This window comes from Arvicanthis niloticus, chromosome 6 (assembly GCF_011762505.2).
Source record: "Arvicanthis niloticus isolate mArvNil1 chromosome 6, mArvNil1.pat.X, whole genome shotgun sequence".
Taxonomy (NCBI): Eukaryota; Metazoa; Chordata; class Mammalia; order Rodentia; family Muridae; genus Arvicanthis; species Arvicanthis niloticus.
Window position 1 is genome coordinate 25,686,680 of NC_047663.1, and position 27,564 is coordinate 25,714,243.

General features: G+C 43.8%; 1 protein-coding gene across 1 annotated transcript in view; it reads right to left on the reverse strand.

The window, feature by feature from the left end:
* Skap1 (src kinase associated phosphoprotein 1) overlaps window positions 1-27,564 on the reverse strand; it is a 294,139-nt gene that overhangs the window by 51,656 nt on the left and 214,919 nt on the right. The window contains exons 5-6 of the mRNA XM_076935898.1: window positions 3,632-3,709; window positions 2,325-2,408 (exon numbers count right to left, since the gene is read on the reverse strand). Of these exons, the coding sequence (XP_076792013.1) occupies window positions 2,325-2,408; window positions 3,632-3,709 (162 nt within the window). The remainder of the gene's footprint in view (window positions 1-2,324; window positions 2,409-3,631; window positions 3,710-27,564) is intronic.

The following is a 27,564-nucleotide window of genomic DNA, read 5'->3' on the forward strand; positions in this document are numbered from 1 at the left end:
CCCAGGGCTTGCCAGGCATGCATGCCAGGCAAGCACCTACCAATGGAGCCAGACCACTAGCCCAGGTCTAGAATTTAGGGGAGAACTGGTATTTGCTGGACTTGCAACTGGACTGGGGTTAGAAGGACAGGGTACTTTTGTTGCTGAATTTTCTGAGCATGCCGAGGTGAGCTCCAATGGGAAGGACTCCGAGGGATCCAAGATGGCCACAAGGTGAAATCCGTGCCACCGTAGCAGGAAGAGCGGTAGAGTGAGGCAAGTGCCACAAGCCAGGGGCAAATAAATCCTAAGGGTCCCAGGTCCCTAGCAAACTGCAGCTCCCTGGTTGTATCAAAGGTGAGGGAGACTGTTCTCCAGGCTAGGAAGACACAATTTAGAAAGGAGGCGAAGGAAACCAGAACAGGCTGGAGGGTAAATTAGAGGCCTTTTTAGTAGAGCCACCACTGGCCTCTGCATGAAGGTGGGAGGCCCCAGGGGAGCCCCTTCCAACACTTATCTCCTCTTCCTATTGATCCCAATCTGTAGAAGAGTATCCTCTCCCAGGGAGTTGGCCTTGTGGCAGTTTGAATAAGAAGGGCCGCCATAGACTCAAGTGTTTGACTGCTTGGTCCACTATCAGGAGGTGTGCCTTATTGTAGTAGGTCTGGCCTTGTTGGGGTCTTATTTAAGGCAAGTGTGTCACTGTGGAGGAGAGCTTTGAGGTCTCATATGTTCAAGCCAGGCCTAGTGTGGCCTTCATTTCTGCTGTCTATGGATGAGCCGTAGAACTAACTCTTCAGCCCCGTCTCCAGCTCACTGCCATGCTTCCTGCTGACTGAATATTTTCCTCTGTAAGAGTCGCTTTGGTCATGGTGTCTCTTGATAGCGACAGAACAGTAAGACAGCATTCATTTACGATAATAACTTTTAACTTTATTATTATTATATGTAGTTCCCTCCAATTGTGTTTAAATCCTCTCTCTCTTCTCAGGGACTGAGCAAGTGTGTTAGCACGTGGTGGCTCATTAAGAAACTGCCTCTTAGTCAACACTTGGCTGCTGCAGCTGTCATCTGGCTGAAGAGTGTCTCTTGGGTACAATCACCATTTAGATTTTAACATTCCATGGCTCTAGGGATGTCTACTAGACCACTACTTCCCAATAGTCATGAGCGTACTCTAAGAGAGTTTGAACCTTAAGGTTCTGGGCCATTGTTAACACCAGTTAAATCTTTCTCAGAGTTATTATTAGTATATTACTGTATTATTTTGTGTGTGGTGCTAGGAATTGGATTCAGCGCCTTGTGTACACCAGGCAAGTGCTCTGCTACTGAGCTATATCTCCAGTTCTTGGCTTTGGAGACAGAGTCTTACTCTATATCTCAGGCAAGCCTTGAACTTGTGATCCTCTTGCCTCAGCTTTGATTGGAGGAGCGTGCTACCATACCATTGCTACTGTGTTTTGTCTTAATATCTTTGTGTGTGTGTATGTGTTCTCACTTACGCAAGTATGTATGTGTGTGGTCCCATATGTGAGTACAGGGGGTATGCATGCCACAGTGCACACACGGAGGTCAGAGCACAGCCTTTGATGTCTGTTCTTGTCTTCCCTCTACTAGAGGCCTGTTTTCTCATGCTGCTGTGTATGTCAGGTTAGCTGGTCTAACAGTTCTGGGGGATTCTCCTGTGCTTGCCTCCCATCTCACTGGGATTTCTTTTCTTTCCCCCTCCCTGCAAGATATATGTATATGTATGTATATTTATGTTCATGTTGCTCTTTTCAGACACACCAAAAGAGGGCATTGGATCCCATTACAGACAGTCGTGAACCACCACGTGGGTGCTGGGAATTGAACTCAGGACCTCTGGAAGAGCAGTCAGTGCTCTTAACCATTGAGCCATCTCTCCAACCCCTTACTGTAAGAGCACTGGGTTACAGAGCTGTATTATTACTTTAGCTTTACAGGACTCTGGAGGTTTAAACTCAAGTTCTCATGGTTATGCAGCAAGCACTTTGTCCACTGAGCCATTTTCCAAGGCTTCCTTCCATAGGTTTATTTTTTCAATGAAGGCTAAACCATTCTGATAATGTGTAATGAGTCATAATAGACTATAACCCTTTGATATGTTGACCACACTTAGTGTTTAAGGAGGAAAAAAAATGCTAAATTGGCCTGTGTTATTGGTGGTGGGCAAGGTATTAGTTACCCAAACCTATTTCTTTCCTAAGCATGTCTCGCTATAGGTGTTAGTTAAGGACCGTTATCTAGAGATCTAAGTGCTTGAGAATTTACGAAGTGCTTGTATCCAGGAGTGAGATGCCGCTGTGTAAATGGAGCACACTTACTTTTCTCATTAGCATAGTAGAGGAAGAGCCCTCTGCTGATGACACACCATCGCTTCTGCCACTCCGACCCAAAGAAGCTATGATCTACACAGAGGAGTGAGAAGAGACATAAATTCAGGTAACTAGAATCGCCCAAGAGTCTGTAAAATCCAACAACACAGTCGAGTGGGTTATTGTTTTATTTCCCAAGTTAATGGACTGTAAAACCCTCCTTTTCACTCCCACAGGTTATCCCATATTGACTGAGTGGCGAGGATGAACTCCATCACAGGCCCAGGCTCTGAGTAAGGCTGCTTCTCCGTGCTTTTTGGCTGTCTTTTTATCTAACTCACTTTCTATCCTTTAGGATGAAACCTCACCCTGCTGTTTTCAAATTTCCTATGATATCTTTGTTTTTGGAGACATACAGAGTTGGGCATCTGTGAAATTTGGAAGCAGGCTGCTTCACACGTGAATTTTTGGTTTTTTTTTTTTTTTTTTTTTTTTTTTTTTTTTTTTTTTTTTTTTTGTTTGTTTGTTTTTTGAGACAGGGTTTCTCTGTATAGCCTTGGCTGTCCTGGAACTCACTCAGTAGACCAGACTGGCCTCGAATTCAGAAATCCGCCTGCCTCTGCCTCCCAAACACTGGGATTAAAGGCGTGCGCCACCACTGCCCGGCTGCTTCACATGTGGAAAGACTACATCTTAACAAAAACACTGTCACTTTTTTTTCCTTTTTTTTGAGACAGGGTTTCTCTGTGTAGCCCTGCTTGTCCTAGAACTCACTCTGTAGACCAGGCTGGCTTTGAACCAATAGATCTATCTGTCTTTGCCTCCCAAGTGCTGGGATCAAAGGCGTGTGTGTTTCCTTCCTTCTGCTACAGTTTGACTCTTTATAGGAGCACACTGAGAGATGAGGACAAGGATATCATCCATCCATCCGTCCATCCACTCACCCACCCACCCACCCATCCATCCATCTCATACAGATCCACCTGTCTGTGCCTCCAGAGTGTTAGGATTAAAGGTGTCTGCTACCAAAACTGGCCAGAAACAATGCCAGCGAAGCCCACAATATGCTGAAGATTTGAGCTTTCTCTCTTTAGTTGACACACACTAACACCACACTTACTTCCTTTCCTGGCTTTTGCCTTATGTGAGCCTAGCACAGTACTGGGCCCCAGGAAGACATCCTATATTTTAGCAACGTCTCCTCCTGTCTTCTCCCCGTCCCTCCTTCCCTCCCCTTTTCTCTCGGTCCCTCCCTTCCTCCGTCCCTCCCTCTTCTTCTCCTGAAATGTTCTGCTCTTCATGGGTCTGAGTAATACCTTTGCTTTTTTTCTCCAAGTATCCTTGCTTGATGACGTTATCCAGCTCTTGAGCCCCTCTTAAGATGTCTTCTATTCCTAAAAGGTACAACGGTAAAATGCTTTGTTTAAACCTGATAGAATTTCCATTTAAGCTACTTTAGATTAGTCACATTAATGATGGAGTACAGAAGGGTAATTGTTTAAATGTAGCACAGAATACAACGATTCCTATATGATTAGGGGGAAAAGTTAATTTTCTTCCTAATTATATCTAATGCTAATATTGCTTAAAATGACCAAACATACATTAACTTGAAGCAAGAGGACATAGCCTAAATATGTGCTGATTGGCTAAAAAGGACCCTGGGGGATTAGGAATTTGCGGTGGATATAAACTGTAAATTGAGTAATCCACACCGAGATAATCAAAAGTCGGATGGAGAGCAGGAAGGACAAGCTTCAGTGAGTGACACACTCAGTGAGTGATACACACCAGGATGCATGCAGTCATTTCAGGAGGGACGAGAAACACACGCCCACCTGTGGGTTTTGTTGCTGTTATTTTTTTGTGTGTATTTGTGCTTGTGTGTCTTTGGGTGGGAGTGTGTGTGTGCAGGGCAGAGGTTGACACTGGGTGTCCCCCTCTGTTGTTTGTTCTGTACCCCATTTTTTGAGGCAGCGTCTCTTATTAAAAATCTGGAGCTGAGCTCTAGGCTGTGCTGGTAAACTCTGGGGAATCTGTGTCCCCACCCCCAGCGCTGGGCTTATAGACTGGTGTTGCCTTGTCCAGCTCTTATGTGGGTTTTAGGAATCCAAACTCTGGTCCTCATGTGTACGAATCTATAAATATTTGTTCTTATACCACAGCTACCTTGGGGAATGTAAATTTTGTGAAGCTCATGAAGATGGGTTACACAAGGTGAATTTGACAATAGCCACCAGATCTTGGGTTTTTCTTTTTTCTTTCTTTCTTTTTTTTTTCCATGAGACTCACTGAGAGTCACACGGGGACACTGGGGCGGCATTCGAACTCGGAAAGTCTGGACACGTCCACCACCAGAGGGTTGGCGCCAAAGCTGTGTGCCACCGCATGCTTGATCTTGGGTTTTTCAAAGTATGGGCTCTGTGTGTGTGTGTGTGTGTGTGTGTGTGTGTGTGAATCATAGAAGCTTTAGACAAAAAGAAGAAGAAGAAGAAGAAGAAGAAGAAGAAGAAGAAGAAGAAGAAGAAGAAGAAGAAGAAGAAGAAGAAGAAGACGACCTTGGGGCTGACATCAACCTTTAACTGCAGGACAGTGACATTCTTGGCTTTTAATAGCTTCCTTAGGTACAAATTTATTGAGATGCCAAACTCCTAATTCATCTTCCTGCCTGGGGCTTATACACTTGCTTCACAGAAAGGAGGGGGCAAAAGATTAAGGAGAGAAGTTATTTCTCAACAATAAAACAAAAAAGAACAACAGCTTCAGCTGTCCTGGGTCTTGTAATCCTCCTGTCTCCGCAACCTGAATGTCGAGGTTATAAGCATGAAGCACTGTGACTAGCTCCCCTAAAACCTCTAGAAAACCATAGCTCAACATTTCCCTCCTCTCTCCCTCCTCTCCTGTCTGCTGCCTTCTCTTTTCTTCTGGCATATGCTCTACCACTAAGCTAAAACCCCAGCTCAAGTTCACATTTCTTGAAATATTTTTAAAGTTACATTTATTTATCATGTGTGTATATGTGTGAGTGTGCATGCATACATGCATGTGTATGTGTATATGTGCTTGTATGTGTGTCCTCACCCATGCATGCATATGTGTATGTGTATATGTGTGTGTATGTGTGTCCTCACCCATGCATGCATATGTGTATGTGTGTTTAGTCAGTTCTCTCCTACTACATGGGGTCCTGGGGATTGAACTCAGGTTGTCAGACTCTACAAGTGCCTCTGACTGAAGAGTTATCTCTCTGGTCCCAACTTTACCTTTCTTACTTAGGACAGATGGAAGAGAGAGGGCTAACAGAGGCTTCATATTTCTTTCTTAGTTCTCCAGCCCAAATATTTTACTTCAAAATTTATAAAGCAAACAACTGAAAACACATTGTCCACATTTATACAATTTTCAGAGAATAAAATACTATTTCTTAAAAAGTTATGATGACACCATGCAAACTTCCAAAGGAGGGAGTCAACCAATGGTCCTATCCGACTCTGATGCCTATGAACCAGACTGAGGACCAGCATGGCCCAATAACCTTTTAGGGGCAATAGTGGCACATGCAGCTTGGCAGTAACCAAAAGTTTTCAAAAATTGGACTTAAAATCTGTTCAACAAGAGGGGAATTGCTCCTGGAACTAGAGCTAACTACTCAGTACTGGTAAAGTCATCCTTATTGGAGGAGAATTTACAACCTCTAATTTACTAAACCAAGAGAATCCCTAATGACAATCTATACATATTTGTCCTTATACCACAAAGAAGTGTGGCCTTCACTTTTTATCCAGGAAACTTCTCTTTACAACAGACAGATACCACTACAGAAAAGCACAGTTTTTGAGGTTTGCTCTGTTGCTATGTATTGTAATGCTAAATACTGACCCTCAAGGCCTGGTTGCCCCCAGGAATGAGAGAATCTGCACACACACACAAAGTAATGCTACCTGACTTTGTTCCTACATTTAAAACTTGGTTGAATATAGATTCAGGCAGCCTATAGTTGGGCAGAAGAGAGATAGGTGGGGTTTGGGTTCCTAGGCTTGGAGTCTGAGATCACAAAGGAAAGAGAGAAGTAGGCAGAGAGAGAAAGGACAAGATGCCATGGGTTAGGTGAGCCATGAAAACATGGCCATGAGGCCTGGCCAACTGGATTAAGGGCATCTCAGATGGAAGGGGTCAAGTTATAAGTGCAGGGTTATTGATAGAGAAGTAGACATAATAGCTTAGAGGGTAGCTATCTGCCCAGCTCTAGCACATTAAAGGCTTATAAATACAAATATGTATGTCTTTTTATCTGGGAACTGAAAGATTAAACATGGGGTAGAAACTCCTGATTGAGATTAAATATTTAACACAACACACAGCCAGTCAAAATTTAGAGTTGTGGAGCCTAGTCCCAATGGCTACATCTACAAAACACTTCTGTGTCTGAAGCGTAGAGGACATTGCAGAAGCAGCGACAGAAAGTTTGTAAGAGCCAGAGGACTTCACTGTGAGACTGTGTCTCCTAGTAATGTTGGATGCCACACACATAAAGTCTCACCAATGTCTGCCCAAATGTGAGCCCAAGGGGGACACTAACGGACATGCCAAATGGGACAGGGAAAGGTCCATGAGGGCTTTACCCTATACAAAGAACTTTAGAGAACGGGGGAAAGCCGTGAGTGGAAGGAGTGGCCTTCCCTAGGGAGGAGAACATCAATTGGTTGTCCAGTGTCAATGGTCAGTCCTGAAAACATACATACAAATAACATTATACGGACTGAGAAAAGTTACATTTAAGATTACGTATGTATATACATATGTGCACGTAATTGCAGTTAGTAAAGAAAGAGGCCATGAATGTGAGGGAGGGCAGGCATGGGTGTGTGGGAAGTTTGGAAGCAGGAGAAGGAATGGTGAAATAGCATAATTGTATTATAATATCAAAAAAATGTTACTTCTCCAGACAGTGATGGTGCACGCCTTTAATCCAAGCACTCTAGAGGCAGAGGCAGCCAGATCTCTGAGTTCGAGGCCAGTCTGGTCTACAGAGCAAGCTCTAGGACAGCCAGGGCTACGCAAAATGTTGTCTTAAAAAAAAAAAAAAAAAAGCCAAAACAACCTTGTCTTAAAAAAACAAAACAAAACCCACCAAACAGACTTTAATCTTAGCATTAGCAGGTGAACTCTGTGAGTTCAAGGCTATATTCTACCTAGCAAGTTCGAGGCCAGCCAGGGTTACATAGTGTGATCTGTTTCAAAACAAAACAAAACAAATCCCAAGCCTCAAACTCCAAACAACAACTACAGCCAACCAACCAACCAACAAAACCCCGAGAATGAATAAAAACAAACAAACAAACAACCCCCGAGACCCCCCCCCAAAGAAACACAAACAAACAAACAAAACCCCCTCACACCCAGCACCTATCTCTGGCAGCTCAAAGTCACCTGTAACTCCAGTTCCAAAGGATGACACCATTTTCTGGCTTCTCTAGGTACGTATATCCATACACCTTCCCCTCCCCCAACACACATCCACATAATTAAAACAAATCTTCAAAAACCAATCAAACCAAACACGCATAACAAAATAAGGCACAACCACAAATGAATCAAGCAGGCAGCCATGTGTTTCTTCAAACGTAAGGGTGAAAGATTTTTTTTCTGCCAGTCAGCCACTTTGGTATTACACAGTAGCCAACACCTCTTCAGCAGTGGCTGTGAAGCCTCACTTTGCTTAGTGCTTTATTTGCTTCTTTGTTTAAAAAAAAAAAAAAAAAAAAAAAAAAGATTTTGAGCTAGAGATATAGGTCAGTGGAAGTGTGCTTGCCTTTGCTTAGAATGTGTGAGTCCCTGAGTTCAAGTCCCAGCATCTCAAAAACACACAAAAAAACAACCGACAATTAAGATTGCCATTTTGCTTCTAAGCTGTTTCGGGCCTACTTTTTAAAACATAGATCACAGGGCTGGAGTGGATGCTGTGTGGTTTAGGGTTTCCCCTGCTTTTGCTTTGGTTCCCAGCACTCACATGGGGTTTCATAGACTACAACTTTTGTACCAAGAATGCTGAGGCCCTCATCTAAACTTTGAAGATGCCAGGACCTTATGGGCTCCACATACATGCATGTATGCAGACACTCGTACACATAAAAATAAAAATCTTGGGGCTGGAGAGATGGTTCAGTGGTTAAGAGCATTGGCTGTTCTTTCAGAGGACACGGGTTCAATTCCCACCTACATGGCAGATCCAGTTCTAAAGTGATCTGATACCCTTATACAGATATACACACAGGCAAAACACCAATGCAAGTGAAATAAACATAAATGAGGTTAAAAAAAAAAACCCTTAACACACACACACACACACACACACACACACACACACACACACACAAACAAAAATCAGAGAGGTCAGAGAGATGGCAAGTGTTGCTCATGCAGAGGACTGGTGTTTGCTTCCCAGAACCCATGCTCGGTAGCTTTCAACTGTCTGTAACTTCAGATGGGGGGCTGGGGGGGGGGGCGGGGAAATCTGATGCTTCTGGCCCTCACAGGTACCCGTACTCACTTGTGCACATACGCATACCCTAAAAAACCAGTAAGGCAAGAGTCTTGTTTTGGCTTTATGTGATTGTTTGTTTGTTTATTCATTTTTATCCAATTTTCCTCTTGCTAACTTCCTTGTACATAGAATCTTTAATTTTCCTTCCATCCCCCCTCCCTGCCCCGACCCTCTCCATAGTCTCTCCCTCTCTGCAACTCCTTATTTGTTTTTGAGACAGGATCTCACTGTGTTGCCCTGGCTGGTCTGGAACTTGAAGTCTAGACCAGGCTGGCCATACTCAGCAACTGTTTTTCATTTGTCGGTTTTTACGGTGAGTAAACTCTGTGTTTGGCATAAATCCTTTCAGAGGGGTCTTGGGGTACATGTCTGAGATGAACCTCAACAAATGAAATTTCATTTTTAAAGGTTTTTCTGTTTTTACTCCCACGGGTCTGAAATTCTAGCCTCCCTGAAAACACCTTCCAAGAACCAGCGGTGATCCTTCTGCAGGTGTGTGTGTGTGTGTGTGTGTGTGTGTGTGTGTGTGTAGGGGGGATCACGTGATCAGTTTTTGCAGTTGGCAGGTCATGTGATCCTTCTGCAAGTAGGAGATCACGTGAGGTGAGGACCAACAACAGGGAAAGTGCCCTGAAGGCGGTTCTTCTCTGAAGCACTGCTCCTGGAGGCCTCAAATTCAAATGCAAGACACAGGGGCCAAGAGAGATGGGATTCCCCAAGCTATGTCTCTCCACAAGTTTCTTCTTTTTAAAAGTCTTCCTAAATGTAGAGGGTTTCTTGTTAGAAGTCTGAATCATAAAAGACATGTTAAGAGTCTTATTAGGATTCAAACCTTTTTTTTTTTTTTTTAATGCAAATCTAAATGCCATTTTGTGGAACATTTATAATTATGAAAATGGAAAGACATCGCCTTGTGTGCGGGGAGAGTCTGTGCGTATGAATATTACATTAATGTGCCCACACCAGCTCACTGATCCTGCCGGCAGGAGCATAAAAAATGCTTGAGTGAAACTTTTATTTAGACGCTAAGACTCCGGGCCCCAGCGGGGTGACAGAGACAGCCCCTGTGAGTTGCCATTGCAGACAGAGCTTGAATTGAATTACCCAGGGGGGAGGAAGTAGTGATGAGCACGCTTCGCTTATTTAATTTCATTTACTTTCAGTACATTATCAGCATGAGGCTTTTCTCTCCCCACCAAGTGAAACCCAAGACCACCACCACCAAGAAAACAAAGGCAGAATGCACAAAGACGCCAGAACTCCCAAGTCTCTGATTCTAGGCCTGCGGGGATGGTGCCCTCCCCACTCCTCTCCCCTAGAGTCAAACTCAGTTTGCTAAAATCTGGGCACTGAATTTCCCACTTGGTTCTTTCCCAACAAGATCCAGAAGAGCAATCTGGCTGGGGAATGGTTTTTATATGCTATGCTTTTGTATGTAAACAGATAAGTTATGTTGCTTTCTTACACATTTGAGGTTTTTTTTTTTTTTTTGTATTTGTGAAATAGTGAAATACCTCACGTAGTTTCCCTGATTCACTGTGTGTGTGTGTGTGTGTGTGTGTGTGTGTGTGTGTAATGGGATTATGGAAGAAATGAAAAAAATAATGAAGCACAATCAGTCTCTATTTGATTCACTAGACATGAACTACTGTGAGTTTGGTCTTAGTAGTTCTCCACGCAGAGCTGGAGCCTCATTGGCTCGCTGACCTGTCAGCTGAATCTACACAGCCAAGGTGGGAAGCCATTCTGTCCCTTTCACTGTCTCCTTTTTGGGTGACCTTCAGGGCCTTAACCAAGAACTGGCGACTGGAGAAGGCTTATGGCTAGACACATTATAGGAGGTGAGGCAGGAGACTTTTACACCTGTGTCCACCCTCACTGTCCATCGAACGGCTCCCTGCATTCTAGAGTGTCTGTAAATGTTTTCCAGAATGCGGAGAAATTAGGAAGCAGCCACAAACAACCGTGCAAGTTGCTATTTAAAAGGCAAAAACCATAGATAGTTAAGTATCAAACTGTAAAAAGAGACACTTTTCTTTGTCTATTACCTGAATAGAAGTTCTCACCATCATGATGAAAAAAAAAAAAAAAAAAACCCAAAACAACAAAAAACCCAAAAACCTAGAAACTTTCAATTTATTGGGAACAAATGGTCCTCTTGTATCAACCTGCTCATGTATCATTCTATCAGCACAAGCCAGAATTGCATTAATGTCATAATCTCTCTCCACGACTACACTTAACTAAAATTTCTCTGAGCAACCCACATAAGGAAAAGATTCACTTAGCTAAAGGATGTTTGGACGTAAAGATAAGATCAACAGAGAAGTGTTTCACTCAGGAGTGATGGCTGCCCAACTTCCATGGCAAATGAAGATAAAAGAAATTCTCAGACATCCTTTTCTCTTCCTCCTGATCCTTTTAAACCCTCCCATCCCACCCAGAAACCAACTCTGCCATAGGGGAAAAAGAAAATGACAGGGCAGGACTCCATCTCTCAGTGCTAAACACGGCTCTTCAGTCAGCTCCTCATGGCAACAACAATGAGGACCCTTTGGAGTGTGATACATTTCCATAAAGCAGTCAATAAAGCAGACATGGGAGCTTATGTGCGTCACGGCCTATTTAACCAGCTGTGTTCTAGCCCACTGAGAAAAGAGAATTGGAGAACTCAGCTGGCAACACACAGCACAAGGCTAATGGTGTAGGAGGCCACCTGATTCCCCTACGAACACGGTGCAGCCCTTTGTAGAACAAACCAGGTGCCTGCTAACGCCTACCACATGCAGCAGGTTTGCTTTCTTGCTAACTCAACCTGAAAAGACCAAGAGTTTTGGAATAATGTTTTCTGTTTTCCCCCCAACTTAAGTTATTGACTTCTCTCATCATTCTTCTTCCTTTTACTTCAAGTTCAACTGCCTTGAAAAGAAACCAAATCCACTCAACCCTAAAGATAGAGCTGGGGGGGGGGTGGCTTTCAGATAAGAGGGTGCACAGCTGCTGAGGAATCTGGCTGGATGAGGCTGGAGAAAACTTGGTGTTTGGAGCCTGGGAGTGGCCAGGTTCCATCTTCATTCCAACTCCCTAACTGAAGGCGTCTGTCTGTCTGCTGAGCTGTGCAAAAACACATACTTTCTTTTAAAAATATTAAACTAAAATTTTGCATATACGAGTGTGTGTGTGTAAATATACATATATACGTATACACTCCTGCACACACACACAGTGGCCAGCAGAGGGTGCTAGACTCCCTGGAGATGGGGTTACAGGCAATTGTGAGTTGCTGGGAACTACGTTCAGGTCCTCTGGACGAACAGCCAGTGCTCTCCAGCCCCTGTGATCTTTTTTAGGGAGATCCTTAGTCCTTAGTCTCTTGTCCTTTGTCCTTAGTCTCTTGTTTTTCTGGGCTAACTTTCCCCCTTTATTCTCAAGTTTTGGGAACCAGCCAGCGGTAGTCTGCGGTATCTGGCAAGGGCCGTGCATCTTCTGATGCTGAGAGCTGGCTTTCGGTGGTTTTCCATCGGTATTCTGTGATTCACTCAGGTGATGGTTTACCTTCTGTGGTCCCAGGCTAGCCACTTGGATTTGCACTCAGCCTACCAAGCTTTTCTGTCTTTGTGCTTTGCTCATTAAGGGATTTAGATTAACACAAGAAAGCTGAAAAACTCTAAATCATTAGCAACTGACTTAGGATGCAAAGGAGTCAAAGACAAGGAAATCACTTGACAGAGAGCTTTAAACGGAATGGACATACTTGCTGAGAGAAAGCCCAGTGCCAATGAAAGGCAGAGGGTGAACATGGCACAGCTGTCTTTGCTGAGACACCATGACCATGTGTGATGGTTTGTATATACTTGGCTCAGGGAGTGGCACTATTTGGAGGTGTGACCGTGTTGGAGTAGGTGTGTTACTGTGGGTGTGGGCTTTAAGACCTTCGTCCTAGATGTCTGGAAGCTAGTATTCTGCTAGAAGCCTCCAGATGAAGATGCAGAACTCTCAGCTCCTCCTGCACCATGCCTGCCTGGATGCTGCCACACTCTCACCTTGATGATAATGGACTGATCCTCTGAACCTGTAAGCCAGCTCCAACTAAATGTTGTTGTTATAAGAGTTGCCTTGGTCATGGTGTCTGTTTACAACAGTAAAATTCTAAGACACCATGGCAACTCTTATGAAGGAAAACATTTCACTGTGGCTAGCTTATAGTTCAGAGGTTTAGTCCATTATCATCATGGCAGGGAAGCATGGTGGCACACAAGCAGACATGGTGCTGGAGAAGGAGCTGAAAGAACTCTATATCTTGATCCACAGGCAGCAGAATAAAGACTGTTACACTAGGCCCAGCTTGAGCATTTGAGACCTCAAAGCCCCGCCTCCACAGTGACGCACTTCCTCTAACAAGACCACACCTCCTAATAGTGCTACTCCCTGTGGGCCAAGCATTCAAACACAAGTCTATGGGGGCCATTCCTATTCAAACTACTACAGCAGCTAGTTAAGTTCATCTCCACTGTGCAAAAAAAGTCAGGCAAAGTGTTGGATTTAGACACAGTGGTAAAATGACAAACTTCAGGATTTTTTTTTGAGACACAGTCTTGTGATAAAGGGAAAGCTGACCTAGTCCTTGTGACCCTCCTGCCTCAGCCTTCTGAATGCTGAGATTAGAGGTGTGTGCCACCATGAACTCTTAAGGCTCTATATTTCTTACTGGTACTTTTTAGTGTACTCTGATGATCTGTACGGTTGTTTTGCTTTCTAGTTGTGTGCAACCCAATAAGTCAGGAGACAAGGAGCAAAATATGTCTCAGATCCAGTAACAGGGCACACAAACTAAGCTTTGAGGGATATTATTAGAGCAAGCAACCTGGAATGCTCAAAAAAATTGTATGTGGTCCCAAAGGTCTGTCTGTACGGCTTTCCTGCTGGAGCCATCTGCAGAAGGCTCTCATTACAGCATAGGAACATGCTGGGGTCTTGGGCACAATTCACTTCTGGAAAAGATTTTAATTTTAGAAAGATTATTGAGCCAAATATACACATTGATTTCCTTTCTGCAGAACATTCCATCAACAGTGAGAAGATGTGAGCTGCTCTGCAGAAATGATGAATATTCAGAGGGTGGAAAACTTTGTTAAGGAGAAACTCAGAAGAGATCTGTGGTCTCTGGGGAGGTCCTTCTCTCTCCCATTAAAGGCCTTCTACCTCCAGGTGTGGTAACCTCGATGTACCAAGGCTGACAGCTAAGTAAACAGTAGTTGTCAGCTTCATCCTGCAGGTGCAACTGAGTCATCCTTTTTTTTTTTTTTTTTTAATATTTACTTATTTTATGTAAGTACACTATTGATGTCTTCAGACACACCAGAAGAGGGTACCAGATTCCATTGCAGATGGTTGTGAGCCACCATGTGGTTGCTGGGAATTGAACTCAGGATCTCTAGAAGAGCAGTCAGTGCTCTTAACCACTGAGCCATCTCTCCAGCCCACAAGTGGCTCATCTTAAAGAATGGGTAACTTGATATAACTGTTGCCTGTCATTCACGGTATCCTGACTCGTTCTGATTAGTTGAAGGGCATGGGTTTTGAATCATTTTAGAATAAGAACAGATTTAAAGTTTCTCTAGAATGATGTGACTCATTTGCATTCTGAGATGCTTTTTAAGGAGAAGAGTCAATTAAAGGAAGTCATGATTTATCTTAGTTATGCTGCAGTCTGTAGTCACTAAACAAATCTGTGCTTTCATAATTGATGCAGTCAAGGATCTCCAAAGCACTTTATTTCCTTGAAAAAACAAAACAAAACAAAACAAAACTGGGTTCCCTCAGAACTGCAGTTGTTCCATGGAAATGAGTTGAACACATGGATGTCAGTAGACATGCGTTATGGCCGTAGGATCCACACCATCTAGACCCAGAATGCTGGTGTCTATAACGGAGCACCTGCAGCTTCATTGTTGTCTTATTTTGTGTTATGGTTTGACTTTGAAATGGGCTTGTGGGTTTGTACACTTGACTTCCAGATGGTGGTGTTGGTGTGTGTGTGTGTGTGATTTGTGGAACCTTTAGAAAAGGGTGTCTGGACGGCAGATTTAGGCCTCTGGGGTGTGCCTTTGGGAGTGGTAACCCAACCCTGTCGGTTTGGTTTTCTGCTTCTTCCTCTACCCGGTTGAATGTTCCCACTGCTGTGAACTCTACCGTGCCTTCCCCACTATGATGTTCTAAAGCTTCTGAGACTGTGAGCCCAAGTAAGCTTTATTCCCTTAAACTCTTCTGTTTGGTATTCTAGTTGTAAGAAAGTAACTCTTAGCTATGGAATCACATGAGCTGAAGTCTCTCTAGTAGTCAAGCCCCAGTAAGTGGCAACAGTGTTATGGAGGGGGTCTATACTGCAGTCCTCCAAATGCCTTACCATTCTGAGGAGGAGGAAGAGGGAGTTAGAAATGTCTAGTTGTCTTTTCACAAATCGTGTGGTACATTCTCACCTCATCCTGAGGCTAGGCACCATCATGCACACATCACTGAAGGGCAGCATGTCTGTCTGTCTGTCTGTCTGTCTGTCCTTCTATCATCTATCTATCTATCTATCTATCTATCTATCTATCTATCTATCTATCTAGTTTTGAGACAGGGTTTCTCTGTGTAGCCCTGGCTGCCCTGGAGCTTACTTTATAGACCAAGCTGGCCTCAATTTCACAAAGTTCTGCCTGCCTCTGCCTCCTGAGTGCTGAGACTAAAGGTGTGCACCATAACGCTCAGCTTGAGAACATAACTTTAATAAGAGATGACAAAATTTCATTTCCAAATCCATTTCTATACTACACAACTGAACTGTGAGAACATGGAGTATTGGGGTACACTTCTGTGGTAGAGCATGTGCTTACCAGGCGTGATACCTTGGGTTCGAGTCCCAGCACAAAACCTGTAAAATCCCCCAATAACAACATTATCAACACCACCACCACCACCACCACCACCACCACCACCACCACCACCACCACCACTAACCAAACACAAAGGCAAAACCCCACAAATACAGAAAAGGAAACACAAAGAAAAGTGCTTCACCTAGGCCTATCATTACTTTCTCAGGTTGGCCTTGAATTTGAAATCCTTCTGCTTCTGATGAAGTGCTGGGGTTACAGGCTCGAGCTGCTTCTTCTGGCTCTGAACTCACCACTTAACCAGCCCACCTCCTAACTGTTTAACACACCATGGCCAGAAGTCATCTCTCTAAAACTTGGATCTAGTCTAGTCATGTCACATTCCTATCGAAAGTCTTCCAGGATTCTCCAACTCCTACAAAATGTAAACATCTCCGCGCACAAACCCCGCACAACGCTTGGTTGTCCATGGCCCACCAGTTTCATGTCTCTGAACCTTTCACCTCCCAGCGCTTTGGGCATGATGAATCACAATCTCCACCTTCAGGAGTGTGCCAGGCACCTCACCCCGCCAAGCCTTTGTTCACACCGCTTCGGCTCTTTGGTATTTTCTTTCCTCAGCTCCTGTTTTCTGAAGGAGATGTGCACCTGAGCACCTTTCTCCGTTTTCTCCATGTAAAGTCAGACGTCTATTCTGACTCTAATATCATTTTCTGTAATGAGGTTTTATATGACAGTCTGGGGCTTCCAGGGACTATAAACTTTACCGGAATATTCTCTATGATTACATTTTTTTGCTTAGTTTTATATGAGACCTGAGTTACATGTGACGATTGACGAAGGCCTTGAACAGGACACAGGAAAGGTACTGTTCCTGGGAAGAAGAATAAAGCTGTAGGCCAAGACAGCAGACACCAGGGAGGAGGTTGAACACAGATCTCCCACTCAAGGGAGGAGAGTTGACACCATGTTGGAAAGGATGTGGGTGAAGGGTTAGGGCCTAAAGAAAACCCGAGACGTGTGACAAAGAATCCAGTGCTAAGGGAAGACATGCCACAGTTTACATGACAGCTCTCTAGGTAAGGAAGGGAAGGTTGTTGGAGGAGGGACCTGACCATGCGCGTACTCGAGCCTCACTGCGAGGTGTACTCGGATTAGCTATAAGATGAAGCACACACAGGAAACTATGGTTATTTAATTTCTTGAAGCCTGAAGAAAAGCTGCCAGTGGGAAATGTGGTCCCTTTGATAGAGGGCAGTGTAAGTCATTGTTTGCACACCCGGTTCCCTGCAGATCCCCAGGAGTCTGGTGTACACACAGTAGGATACATTTCTGCTAAACTGAACCGAACGAAAACCCCTTCTTGTCTAAAGGGACTCTCGGTTCTAAGCAGGCAATATAGGCTGGATATTTAGTAGATAAATCACTTTCAAGCTACAAGTACTAATTTTTGTTCTGCTGTATATTTACTACTTTAATTTAGGGTTGTTAATGTGAAACTGGAAAGTTAAAAAAAAAAAAAAGAAGAAGAAAAAGAAAGGACACTTCCAAAGGGGTAGATTAGAAGAAGGGGACAGAAGTCACAGAGAGTGTCTTACTGAAAAATGACAGAAAGGTAAAGGGAATCTGGGGAAAAAATATGCAGAAATTCCAAGAGCTTCATGAGAAGAAAAGTGATATTGTTTTTTGAGAAAGGGTTTCTCTGTGTAACCCTGGCTGTCCTGGAACTCACTCTGTAGACCAGGCTGGCCTCAAACTCAGAAATCCACCTGCCTCTGCCTCCCAAGTGCTGGGATTAAAGCATGTGCTACCCCTGCCTAGTGTAAGTACATTTGTTTTTTAACAAAGATTTTATTTTAAGTTGTGTGTGTGGTTGTGGATATGTGCGTGTGAGTGCAGGTGTCCATGGGGGACAGAGGCATTGAGCTCTGGAGCTGGAGTTACAAGCCCCCATGAGCACCCGACATGGGTGCTGGGAATCAAATATGTGCAGTATGCACGCCTGACTACTGAGCCTTCTCTCCAGTCCCAGGAAGTCTATGAGTTCTCTTTCAGGGCCTGCCTGGGGTAACAGAGCTCTTTACCTCGGATGTGACCTGCCTCAGGAAAGTACCACGGGATGCTATTCAGAGGAAGCTAAAACTCATCGAGGACAAAGCCAAGTGTGGATAAGCTGACACATGAAGAAGTGACCAGTCTTGAGAAAGTCACTGTAATCACTACTTCAGGGCTGGACGTTTCGAGTGGCTGAGGACCTGGCCCTTCTCAATGTGCCCTAATCTTGCTCTTTCACTTCTGTCCCTGCGAAGTGGCTTTCCCCTTTTCTTTGAATTCCCTCAGGTACATCGTGTGCGCCAGCATCCTAGGTGAATCCCAGCACTCACAGGGTAGACGGTGGCCACCAGGACACTCATTTCTGGAGTAATTCTCCTTTTCAAAACAAAACCTTTCAAGAAGGAATCAAAGGACCATGATTTTGCCTTCTCCACGTCTCTCCAGTAAAAGACACTCAGATCATCTTCAGATCACGGCATTGAGAAAACTTTTTAAAGCAAACAAAGCAGAAAATAAAGAAGAGTCAGGAACTAATTATCACGATTCTCTAGGGGGTATTTCAGGGTGGATGATCTAACGAGAGCTCTCACACCCCATCAGGAAAGGCTTGATGGGGAAGCAATGCTGTTTGCAATGGGTTTTGACCTGACATGTATCATCTCCCGGACCAAGGCTGCTCCCGAGCCAGACCTCACCGGCAGCCATCTCCTTGAGGTTTTTGACACAGCGGCACAGGTTCAGAGTCAGCTCTGAAGATGAACCTTTAGGTCAAAAAGCATCTTCCTGTTTATTAAGCTTACAAATGGGAGGCTTGAAATCTTTCTCGATTCTTCTGACAAAGCTCAAGCCAGTCTGAAGTTAAGCTGAGCTTTGCCAGGAAAAAGAATCAGGATGAGGAGACCAGGGTGGTGTTTTTAGACCCCAAAGCTTCCAACCCAATCGCCCAATCTGTAATTGCAAAATTAAAATGTGAAATCTCAAAGTCTATTTGCTCAGCTCACTAGGTAGACTCCCAATCAGCAAATGCGGCAGAGGGACCATGGGGAAAAAACCCCCAAACTTCAGGAGCAAATACAATTGGAGAGTTTCCACAGAGATGTGTCCTTTCCCTAGGATCTAAATCAGTGTTTCTCAACCTTCCTAACGCTGCAACCCTTGGATACAGTTCCTCCTGTGTGGTGACCCCCAACCATAAAATTATTTGTATTGCCACTTCAAAACTGTAATTTGGCTATTGTTATAAATTGCAAATATCTGCACTCTCTGATGCTCTTTTGGGGGCCGAGACCCACAGGTTGAGAACCTCTGATGCAAACAAAGTCCTGCCATGTTCTGCTACACTGCAGTTGAGTCTGTCTGTCTGTCTGTCTGTCATCTGTCTTTATTGCTTGTTTAGTAAGCATCGAATCAGGATGAGGTGAAGCATCTTTTTGTCAGGCTGTGTGGGAGACTGAACTAGCCTTCTCTCCCCACTGAACATTATGGCCACTACGGCAGGCACTCAACCTGCCCTGTTCCCTGGGACAGTGTGATTTACAACGTGAAAAGGGAAACCTAAATCACCAAGCAATGAAAACATTAAAGTTAGTGCATGACACGTGAGGAATTTATTACCATTAGCTCCAATAAACAGTTATAAAACACTTGTCCTTTCCTGTCTGTGTGCAGGGACACAGACCCTGGACTTCATTAAGCTCAACTTTCTTTCCTTCTTCACTAGACTGGTCATGTGTGTTTGAAGCAACCACCATTTATTGTTAAGTGGACTGGTTCATTTTCCAGAACTGTGGGAAGCTGAAGGCACATCCATTTTGCTTCACGGCACTTGGTATAGACGGATGGAAGAACAAAGTTTAAAAGACGTGCAGCTTGGTCTCGCTATATAAGTTTATTTAAAAACTCTCTAAAATGTATGTCTGACAAAGGCAGAGTAGCTCTTCCCAGCAGCCTGTCTTACAGGCAGGTATATAAGTAATAATGCCTGGCGAGGTGGGCGGCATATTAGATGCCAGCTCGTGTCAGGTGCATTTAGCTGAATAATTTTTCCCCTGCTATTGTTTGGTATAGCACCTTAGAAATCTGAGATGGAAATCCATTTCCTCCCAACATTTTCTTTGTCACAGGGCCATACAGGCTTATTACCTGTATGGTTGTTCAGGAACAAAAGAGGCGGCACATATTGGATGGCCAAGGTAGATTGGTTCGGGAGTCATTTGTTTTGGCATGAAAAAAAAAAAAAAAACCCAAAGTGTCTTTCTGGAAAAGCCAACTGTAGTTGTGGAATTGCCTGGGTGTTACAAAGCAGGTAGGGAAGACAGCACAGAATTCAGATTTCCCTGTTCAAATAGCTACAATAGTCATGTGATAACGATAGTGGTCCTTTATGTTGGGTAACAGTTTAGGGTTTGTGAGGTACGGCCATCTCTGGTGTCTTCTTGTTTCTAATCCAAGTCACTAATCCAGCTTCCAGCAGTTGAAACCCAAACCCTATACAGTGGAAAAGAAAAACTGAAACACAAATTCAGGTTCTCCAGAGCTCCAAGCTAACTTTTGCTGTGCTTCATTACACAAACATTTGACTTAATATATAATAGTGGAGTCACGGCTATAGTCTGCGGTTCATGTGAAGAGCAGAGGGCATCGTGTTCATCTATAATCTCAGTGCTTGGAAGGCTTGAGAAGCACAAGTTTGAGGCCTCAATGAACTACAATGGTGAGACTCTGCCTTAAAAAACCAAGATGAAGAATGGTTAAGTCTAGATTTCTCAATCTAAATTTCATGATTTTAAATTTAGGAAAAATCATGTATGTGTCTATGTGGTTTTTGTGCATGTGAATGCAGTACCCACAGAGGCCAGAAGAGGGCATTGGATCCCCTGGAGCTGGGGTTGCAGGGGCTGTCAGCCACAGGACCTGGGTTTTGAGAACTGAACTACTACATGTTCTTAACTACTGAGTCATCTCTCCAGCCCCAAATATCATTCAAAAACAAAAAACCAAAACCAACCAACCAACCAAACAAAAACCAAACAAAAAACCTACCCTAACCTCTGCCTTTTGTTGTTGCCTAGACCAACTGATATAATACCGCTACGTGACTCATTGTGCCCAGGAGTTGACCAGGGTGTTCAGCTTCTGAGATGCGATCAGAGAAGTGGCAGAGATTTGGACTACTCGTGGGACAAGTATGTAGTGCTAATGACTGGAGAGACCAGGGAGCCTCTGATCTTCGTAGGCTCTGCAGCCAATCCCAACGACCACAGCAAGGTTTGAACTGCTGAACTACTGCACGATTTAAGGAGCCGGCAACACTTCCAAGGAAAATCATTCCGGATGTCATTTCACTGTTCACTCTCGATTTTCCATAAGAGCACTCAGGAAGAACTCTCTCCTGCAGACCAGCTCTAGGCTCTCTAGCAGCATAGGGTAAACGACCCAGCCACTCATTTTACAGATAGAAAAACTAATTCGCAGGTAGCTAGGTGAGCCAGCTTGACTCACCCAAGGTAAGGCAAGGTACTGATGTTGAAGTGAAAAGCAAAGCCAAGACTTCTGACTCCAGTGTGCCATCCATCCATCCCCCTAGTCTCCTAATGATCCTTCTCCGATTCTGACACAGAAAGTTTGGTTTCTGAGGACCTGAGATCTTATGATGACATACAGTCCAGTGGAGAGTGAGAAGCCATACTGTAAGCAGGTGAATTTGGTAATAACCCATGCTCCGAACACCGAGGCTTCTGACTTCCCTTTGCTTCGAGATTTCAAGATCCTTGATAATTATGCAAAATGGCAACACTAGAGATTTTTTTCTGGGCGGTTGGGGGTGGGGACACAGCTTCAGAGAAGAGATGCATGTGTGGGAGATTCTAAGCAAAGGTGGCTGGGTACCCCTGTTGTTCAAAGCTTTAGACTCTAAGAGAAGGTCTAGTAAACCCAGGTTCCTTCTCACACTGGACAAGTGACTTGGATTGAAATATGAGTGGCCCTATAAGATCACCAGATATCCATGCAGAGGTTTCTACTGCAAAAGAAAAGACTGAAATGTACAACAAAACAAAAGGAAAAAAAAGAGAGGAAATGGTTACTTTAGGGTACAGAAAAGAGAATTTAAAAAGCAAACAAATAACCCATCATTTCCAGAGGGAGGAAAGAGGCACTGTAACCATTAAGAAGGATGCTTAATATGGAGCAATTAGAGACCAAGGAGAGACAGTTGGAAATTAAGTTAATGGCAGCTAGACTCAAAAACAAAATACGTCAGACAGTTGGAAGATGAAGTTGAAGAAGTCTTATACTGGGCAAAAAGAGGAAGGAAAGGAGAATAGAATGAATTAGGTAAAACATTTGCTCTCTAACGAACGAAATGGAAATGAGAGATCATCTTATGTGTCTGACCGTACAGAAAACAGGAGGCAGAAGAATACTACGCTTCTGTCACAGAGACTGGTGAGAATTATGAATAGCGACTTTGAAAAGTCGCCAAAGGAAAAGACCAAAGCACTTGCCAACTCTAGGAAAACCAGAAACAAACAAATAGATTAAAAAAACATTTTTTTTTTTTTTTGAGACAGGGTCTTTCTATGCACCCCTGGCTGTCAGGGAACTTGCTATGTAGACAAGGCTGGCCTTAAACTCACAGAGATGCACTTCTGCCTCTGCCTCTCAAGTGCTAGGTGCCTAACTATAGAAACAAAATTTAACTACCCAATGTTATATATAATTTGATAGTAAGCATTTACATATTAAAATAATGCAAACACTAAATATTGATCAACAAAAAATTGTGATATCAGCTGGGGGGAGTGGTGCATGCCTTTAATCTCAGCACTTGGGAGTCCTAGAGGCAGGCAGATCTCAGAGTTGGAGGCCAGCCTGGTCTACAGAGCCAGTTCTAGTACAGCCAGGGCTCTACAGAGAAACCCTGTCTCGAAATCAAACCAAACCAACCAACCAGCCAACCAACCGAAAACCAATTCCGGTGCCATCAGACTGGGAAGACAGGGAAAGCTGAGGTTAAGTCGGGGTAGGAGTGCTACATTCTCCTTTGTCATGTTTCAAAACTGTAGGTAACATCTGAAATTGACAAATTAAGAAAACAGCTGTATAATAATATAATTTAGAAATATGGAAGGTATGTAGCAGTGTAGATGAAAAAATGGAAGGAAGAATAGAGGTGTGCCTCCAGAAGGGGGAGGGGACTCCAGGGCCAGGAGGATGCTGCTTATGGTTGGAGAGGCACTCTTCCAGGGGGTGGGGCTGCATGGGGTGGGGCTGCAGGGGTGGGGCTCCAGGACTGGGAGGGGCTGCTTATGGTGTTATTTATTTATTTATTTATTTTTAAAAAAACCAGCTATGTACTGGGGGCAGGGCTGGAGAGATAGTTTAGCAGTTAAGAAAACTTGTTCTTACAGAGGACCCAGATTCAGTTCCCACTTGGCAGCTCACAACCACCTGTAACTCCAGTTCTAGGGCATCTGATGCCCTCTTCTGGGCTCTGTAGGCACTGCACATATGTGGTGCATAGACATGCAGGTAAAACCCTCACACACATAAAACAGAATTTTAAAACAAAATACACTCCATTATATACTGGGCCAGAAAGATGCTAAGAGAGGATAAAGGTGGTTTTTTTTTTTTTTTCCTACATCTGATGGCCTGAGATTGAATCCCCAGGACCCACACACATGGTAAAAGGAGAGAGTTAATTCTTGCAAATCGTCCTCTGAGTCCCATACATGCAGTGTAGCATGAGTCTTCACACACACACACACACACATGCAAATTAAATAAATCAACGAGTGTAAGAAAAAAACCCAGCCCTAAACAATGTACTTATAGTATTTACATAATACAACATAACCCAAAGATTAAAAACTTTACAGCTATTTTTTTTTTATTGCAAAGCCACGCATCTACATATTTCTATTATGATGTCCATTCTGAGTGGCTCATAGAAAAGTCCTAAGCTTAATAAGTGGTGAGGAATCCATAAAAGGAAGAGGAAATCCAGTGTAGCCCAAGAAAGGAACAATTATTTTATTAAAAGCACGCACACAGAGATCTGCCTGAATTAGGTATCATTTAAAGAACACTTTAATAAGCTGCAGTCTGCATGCAACGTTAAGACTTGCTTGCTCTCCTGATACTGTACTTGGTACTTGGTCTAATTTGCTTAAGTCCTTCCTACACGGTAGGAGGACTCATGAAAACAGGAGGCGTCTCTCTGTTGGAGGTCTGCTGTATTTCACAAGTAATAAAAAGGCACAGAGTCCCATGAGGTCAGAAGCCCAGGGGTGTTAGCATGAGCTGCGATGTACAGAATGTTATTTTATTGCTGGGCATAACAAGCATCAGAAAAAAAAAGCACCTGTAAATCAGATCAAATCAAGGAAAATTTATTTGGAACCTACCACGTGGGAGGAGTTGTGCCAGAGAGCAAAGAACTTCTCAGGTGTCCTGGAAAAATAATCAGGGCAAAAATAGAAAGCATACACATGGTCTGAATTGATAGAGTTGGTGAGGTACGAGGGAATAAAACAGGACACCTGTTGTCCTGCGTGTCCGTTAAGGGCCTTGCCTTTTAAAAACATAATCAGCCACAAATAACCATTAATTTTGACATATATTATACTTCAGATTAGGGGTGGAAATCGGGTTTTAAGAACAGGAAATGAGGGAAAACCAAAACCGACGGTGTGCAATTTTTCAAGTAGAAACAACGGCAACATGAAGATATACGGGCATCAGAGCCACTCGGGGTGGAGGAAGGAGACTGTGCAATCTCACGTCTGATGGTGTCACGTCTGTGACCTCTACCATTTGAGATGCTTTGATTCCACCTTGCCCAGGGGACCTGTGAGGACCTGGGGAAGGGATGAAGGATGCCTATCCTGACCTCACCTTTACATTGTCTGACAGCCAAAGGTATAAATCAGCTTTCCCCTGGAAGACCCCAGCGTCAGAAGCTCCTGTGAAATGCTGGAAATATTAAATGATGTCCCTGAGGGCTGGACTGCTAACTGTTTTCTCCTGTAACCGGGAGAGCTGCTCACAGGAAGGATGCTCTCCCGCAGGGACCCCGATTTGTATGTAAAATGAAGTAAGAAGCTCCAACAATGCCTTGCCACTTTGGAAAGAAAATAAACAGTTATTGGAGACCTCACTTGTCTATTGCTTCCAGTTCCCTCCTCTCTGCCTGATCCAGGGGAGCAGTTCACACCCCAAAAGGTACAAGAAGGCATTCATCATGGAACCTTCTGAGCGGCACTATCAATCTGTGATGGTTATAAAAAAAAATGCTTCTGGACACGCCAGTGTGCCAGTGTGTTTTTGACCTAGGCAATAACAAAAGCTAGTCCTTTTATTCTACTCAACAGAGGAAGTGAACAAAGGATTAGAACGGAGGGGCTAAAGATTAGAATTGAGGGGCGGGTGCCCAGATGCCAGGGTTCCACGTTCAGATCATCTCAGAGTCTTAGAACTTGCCTTGACAGCCCTTGGATTCTTTCTGCAAGTTTGAAAAAGAAAACAACTATGGACTCTTAAATTTCCTAATACGTTTAATCCCTTCCTTTCTCTTGGTACTGAGAATAGTCACCAATGATAAGAAAAATGTTAATTTTTCTGCATGTGTGCATGTGTGCATGCCTAGGCATATGGAGGACAGGGGTTGGCACTGGGTGTTGTCTTAGGGCTACTATTGCTATAATCAAGTTGTATGTGTTGGGTAAGAGCTTATTTGTCTTATGTTTCCACATCTATAGTTCATCACTGAAGGGATTCAGGACAGGAACGCAAGCAGTGCAGGAACCTGGAGGCAGAAGCTTATGCAGAGGCTATGGAGGCGTGCTGCTTACTGGTTTGCTCCCCATGTGCTCAGCCTGCTTTCTTACAGAACCCAGGACCCAGGGATGATACCATCCACAATGGTCTGGGCCCTACCCCATCAGTCAGTAACTAAGAAAATGTCCTACAGGCTTGCCTATAGCCTGATCTTATGAGGCTTGGTATTGTCTCTACTGAAACTTCCTTCTCTCTGATGACTCTAGCTCTGTGGTTCTCAACCTTCTTAATGCTGAGATCCTTTAATACTGTTCCTCATGTTGTGGTGACCTCCAACCATAGAATTATTTTGTTGCTACTTGATAGCTATAATTTTGCTACATAAATCCTAATGTAAATATCTGATATGCAGGATAGCTCATATGTGACACTACGGGGGTTGCGACCCAGAGGTTGAGAACCACTTAGCTTATTGTCAAGTTGACATAAAACTAGCTAGCACAAGTATCTTTCTTTACTGTTACACCATTTTTTTTTTTGAGATGGGTCTCTGTGATGGTTTATATATGCTGGGCCCAGGGAGTGGCACTATTATAAGGTGTGGCCTTGTTGAAATAGGTGTATCATTGTGGGTGTGGGTAAGACCCTCATCCTAGCTGCCTGGAAGCCAGTATTCTGCTAGCAGCCTTCAGGTGAAGATGTAGAACTCCCAGCTCCTCCTGTACCATGCCTGCTTGGATGTTCCCTCTTTGACTATACTGGACTGAACCTATGAACCTGCAAGTCAGTCCCAATTAAATGTTGTTCTTTATAAGACTTGTCTTGGTTATGGTGTCTGTTCACAGCAGTAAAACCCTGACTAAGACAGTCTCTCACTGAACTTGAAACACATAGATTTGGCTAGGTTGATTGGCCAGTGAGACCTAGGGATCTTTCTGCTATCCCTTGCACCCCTATCCTCCTCATCATTGGGGGTTACATGCATATGCCACCATTGTCTGGCTTTTACATGCGTATGGGTTTGGAGGATCCAAACTCAATTCTTTTTGTTTGCATAAAAGGCACCTTATTGACTGAGTCATCTCCCCAGTCCCCATTTTCCTCTCCGTTTTGAGACAGTCTCATTACATAGCCCAGGCTAGCCAGGAATTCATGATTCTCCTGACTCAAACTCCCAAGTATTGGGGTTATAGGCACATCCCATCTCAGCTAGCAACATTTTCCTCTTGATAGAGAACTTAAATCACCCCACTCAAGTCTTCTAGTTGGCAAATGGACAAGGAATGTCCGTCTCTCAATTAATCTTCCCAGATGGCCCAATCTTCTCCTCTTCCCTGTCTATCAGATCTGAAATAATTCTGCACAAATACAATGCCTGTTTTAGAAACAGTTCCATATGTTTGAATACAGCATCGGCATTTGTAGGGAGCTTTAAAACTTCTTATTGGAGTAAGACATAAAACATGGAAATCCTTATTGTTATTTTACGTGTGTGAGTGTTTTGCCTGCATGCATACCTGTGCACCATGTACATGCCTGGTTCCTGCTGAGTATAGAAGATGGGGTTAGAGCCCAGAGAACTGGAGTTACATTAGGTTTGTGAGCCACCATGTGGGTGCTGGGGAGCAAACCTGGGTGTTCTGGAAGAGCAGCCAGCACCCTTTAAGTTCTGAGCCACCTCTGCAGCTCCTACCTTGAGGTGGTGTGTGTGTGTGTGTGTGTGTGTAACAGCAAGGCAGGTAGAATACAAGTAAAAAGAAACAGCTTGCACAGTTGAGAGGAAAAGCCAGTGAAATATTAAGGATTACATAAGACGTAGTGGAGGCTTAATCACCCGAAGTCTGTAAAAGATGGCCAGATGTGCGAAAATATCGATCAGTCTGGCTGCGTGTGCTGCAATAGGGCATGATTGCTCACTGACCCTTTGCTCTGGCTTCCAAGATCACATTCCAGGTATGACACATACTCAATGGTGGGGTACACCTTTTCA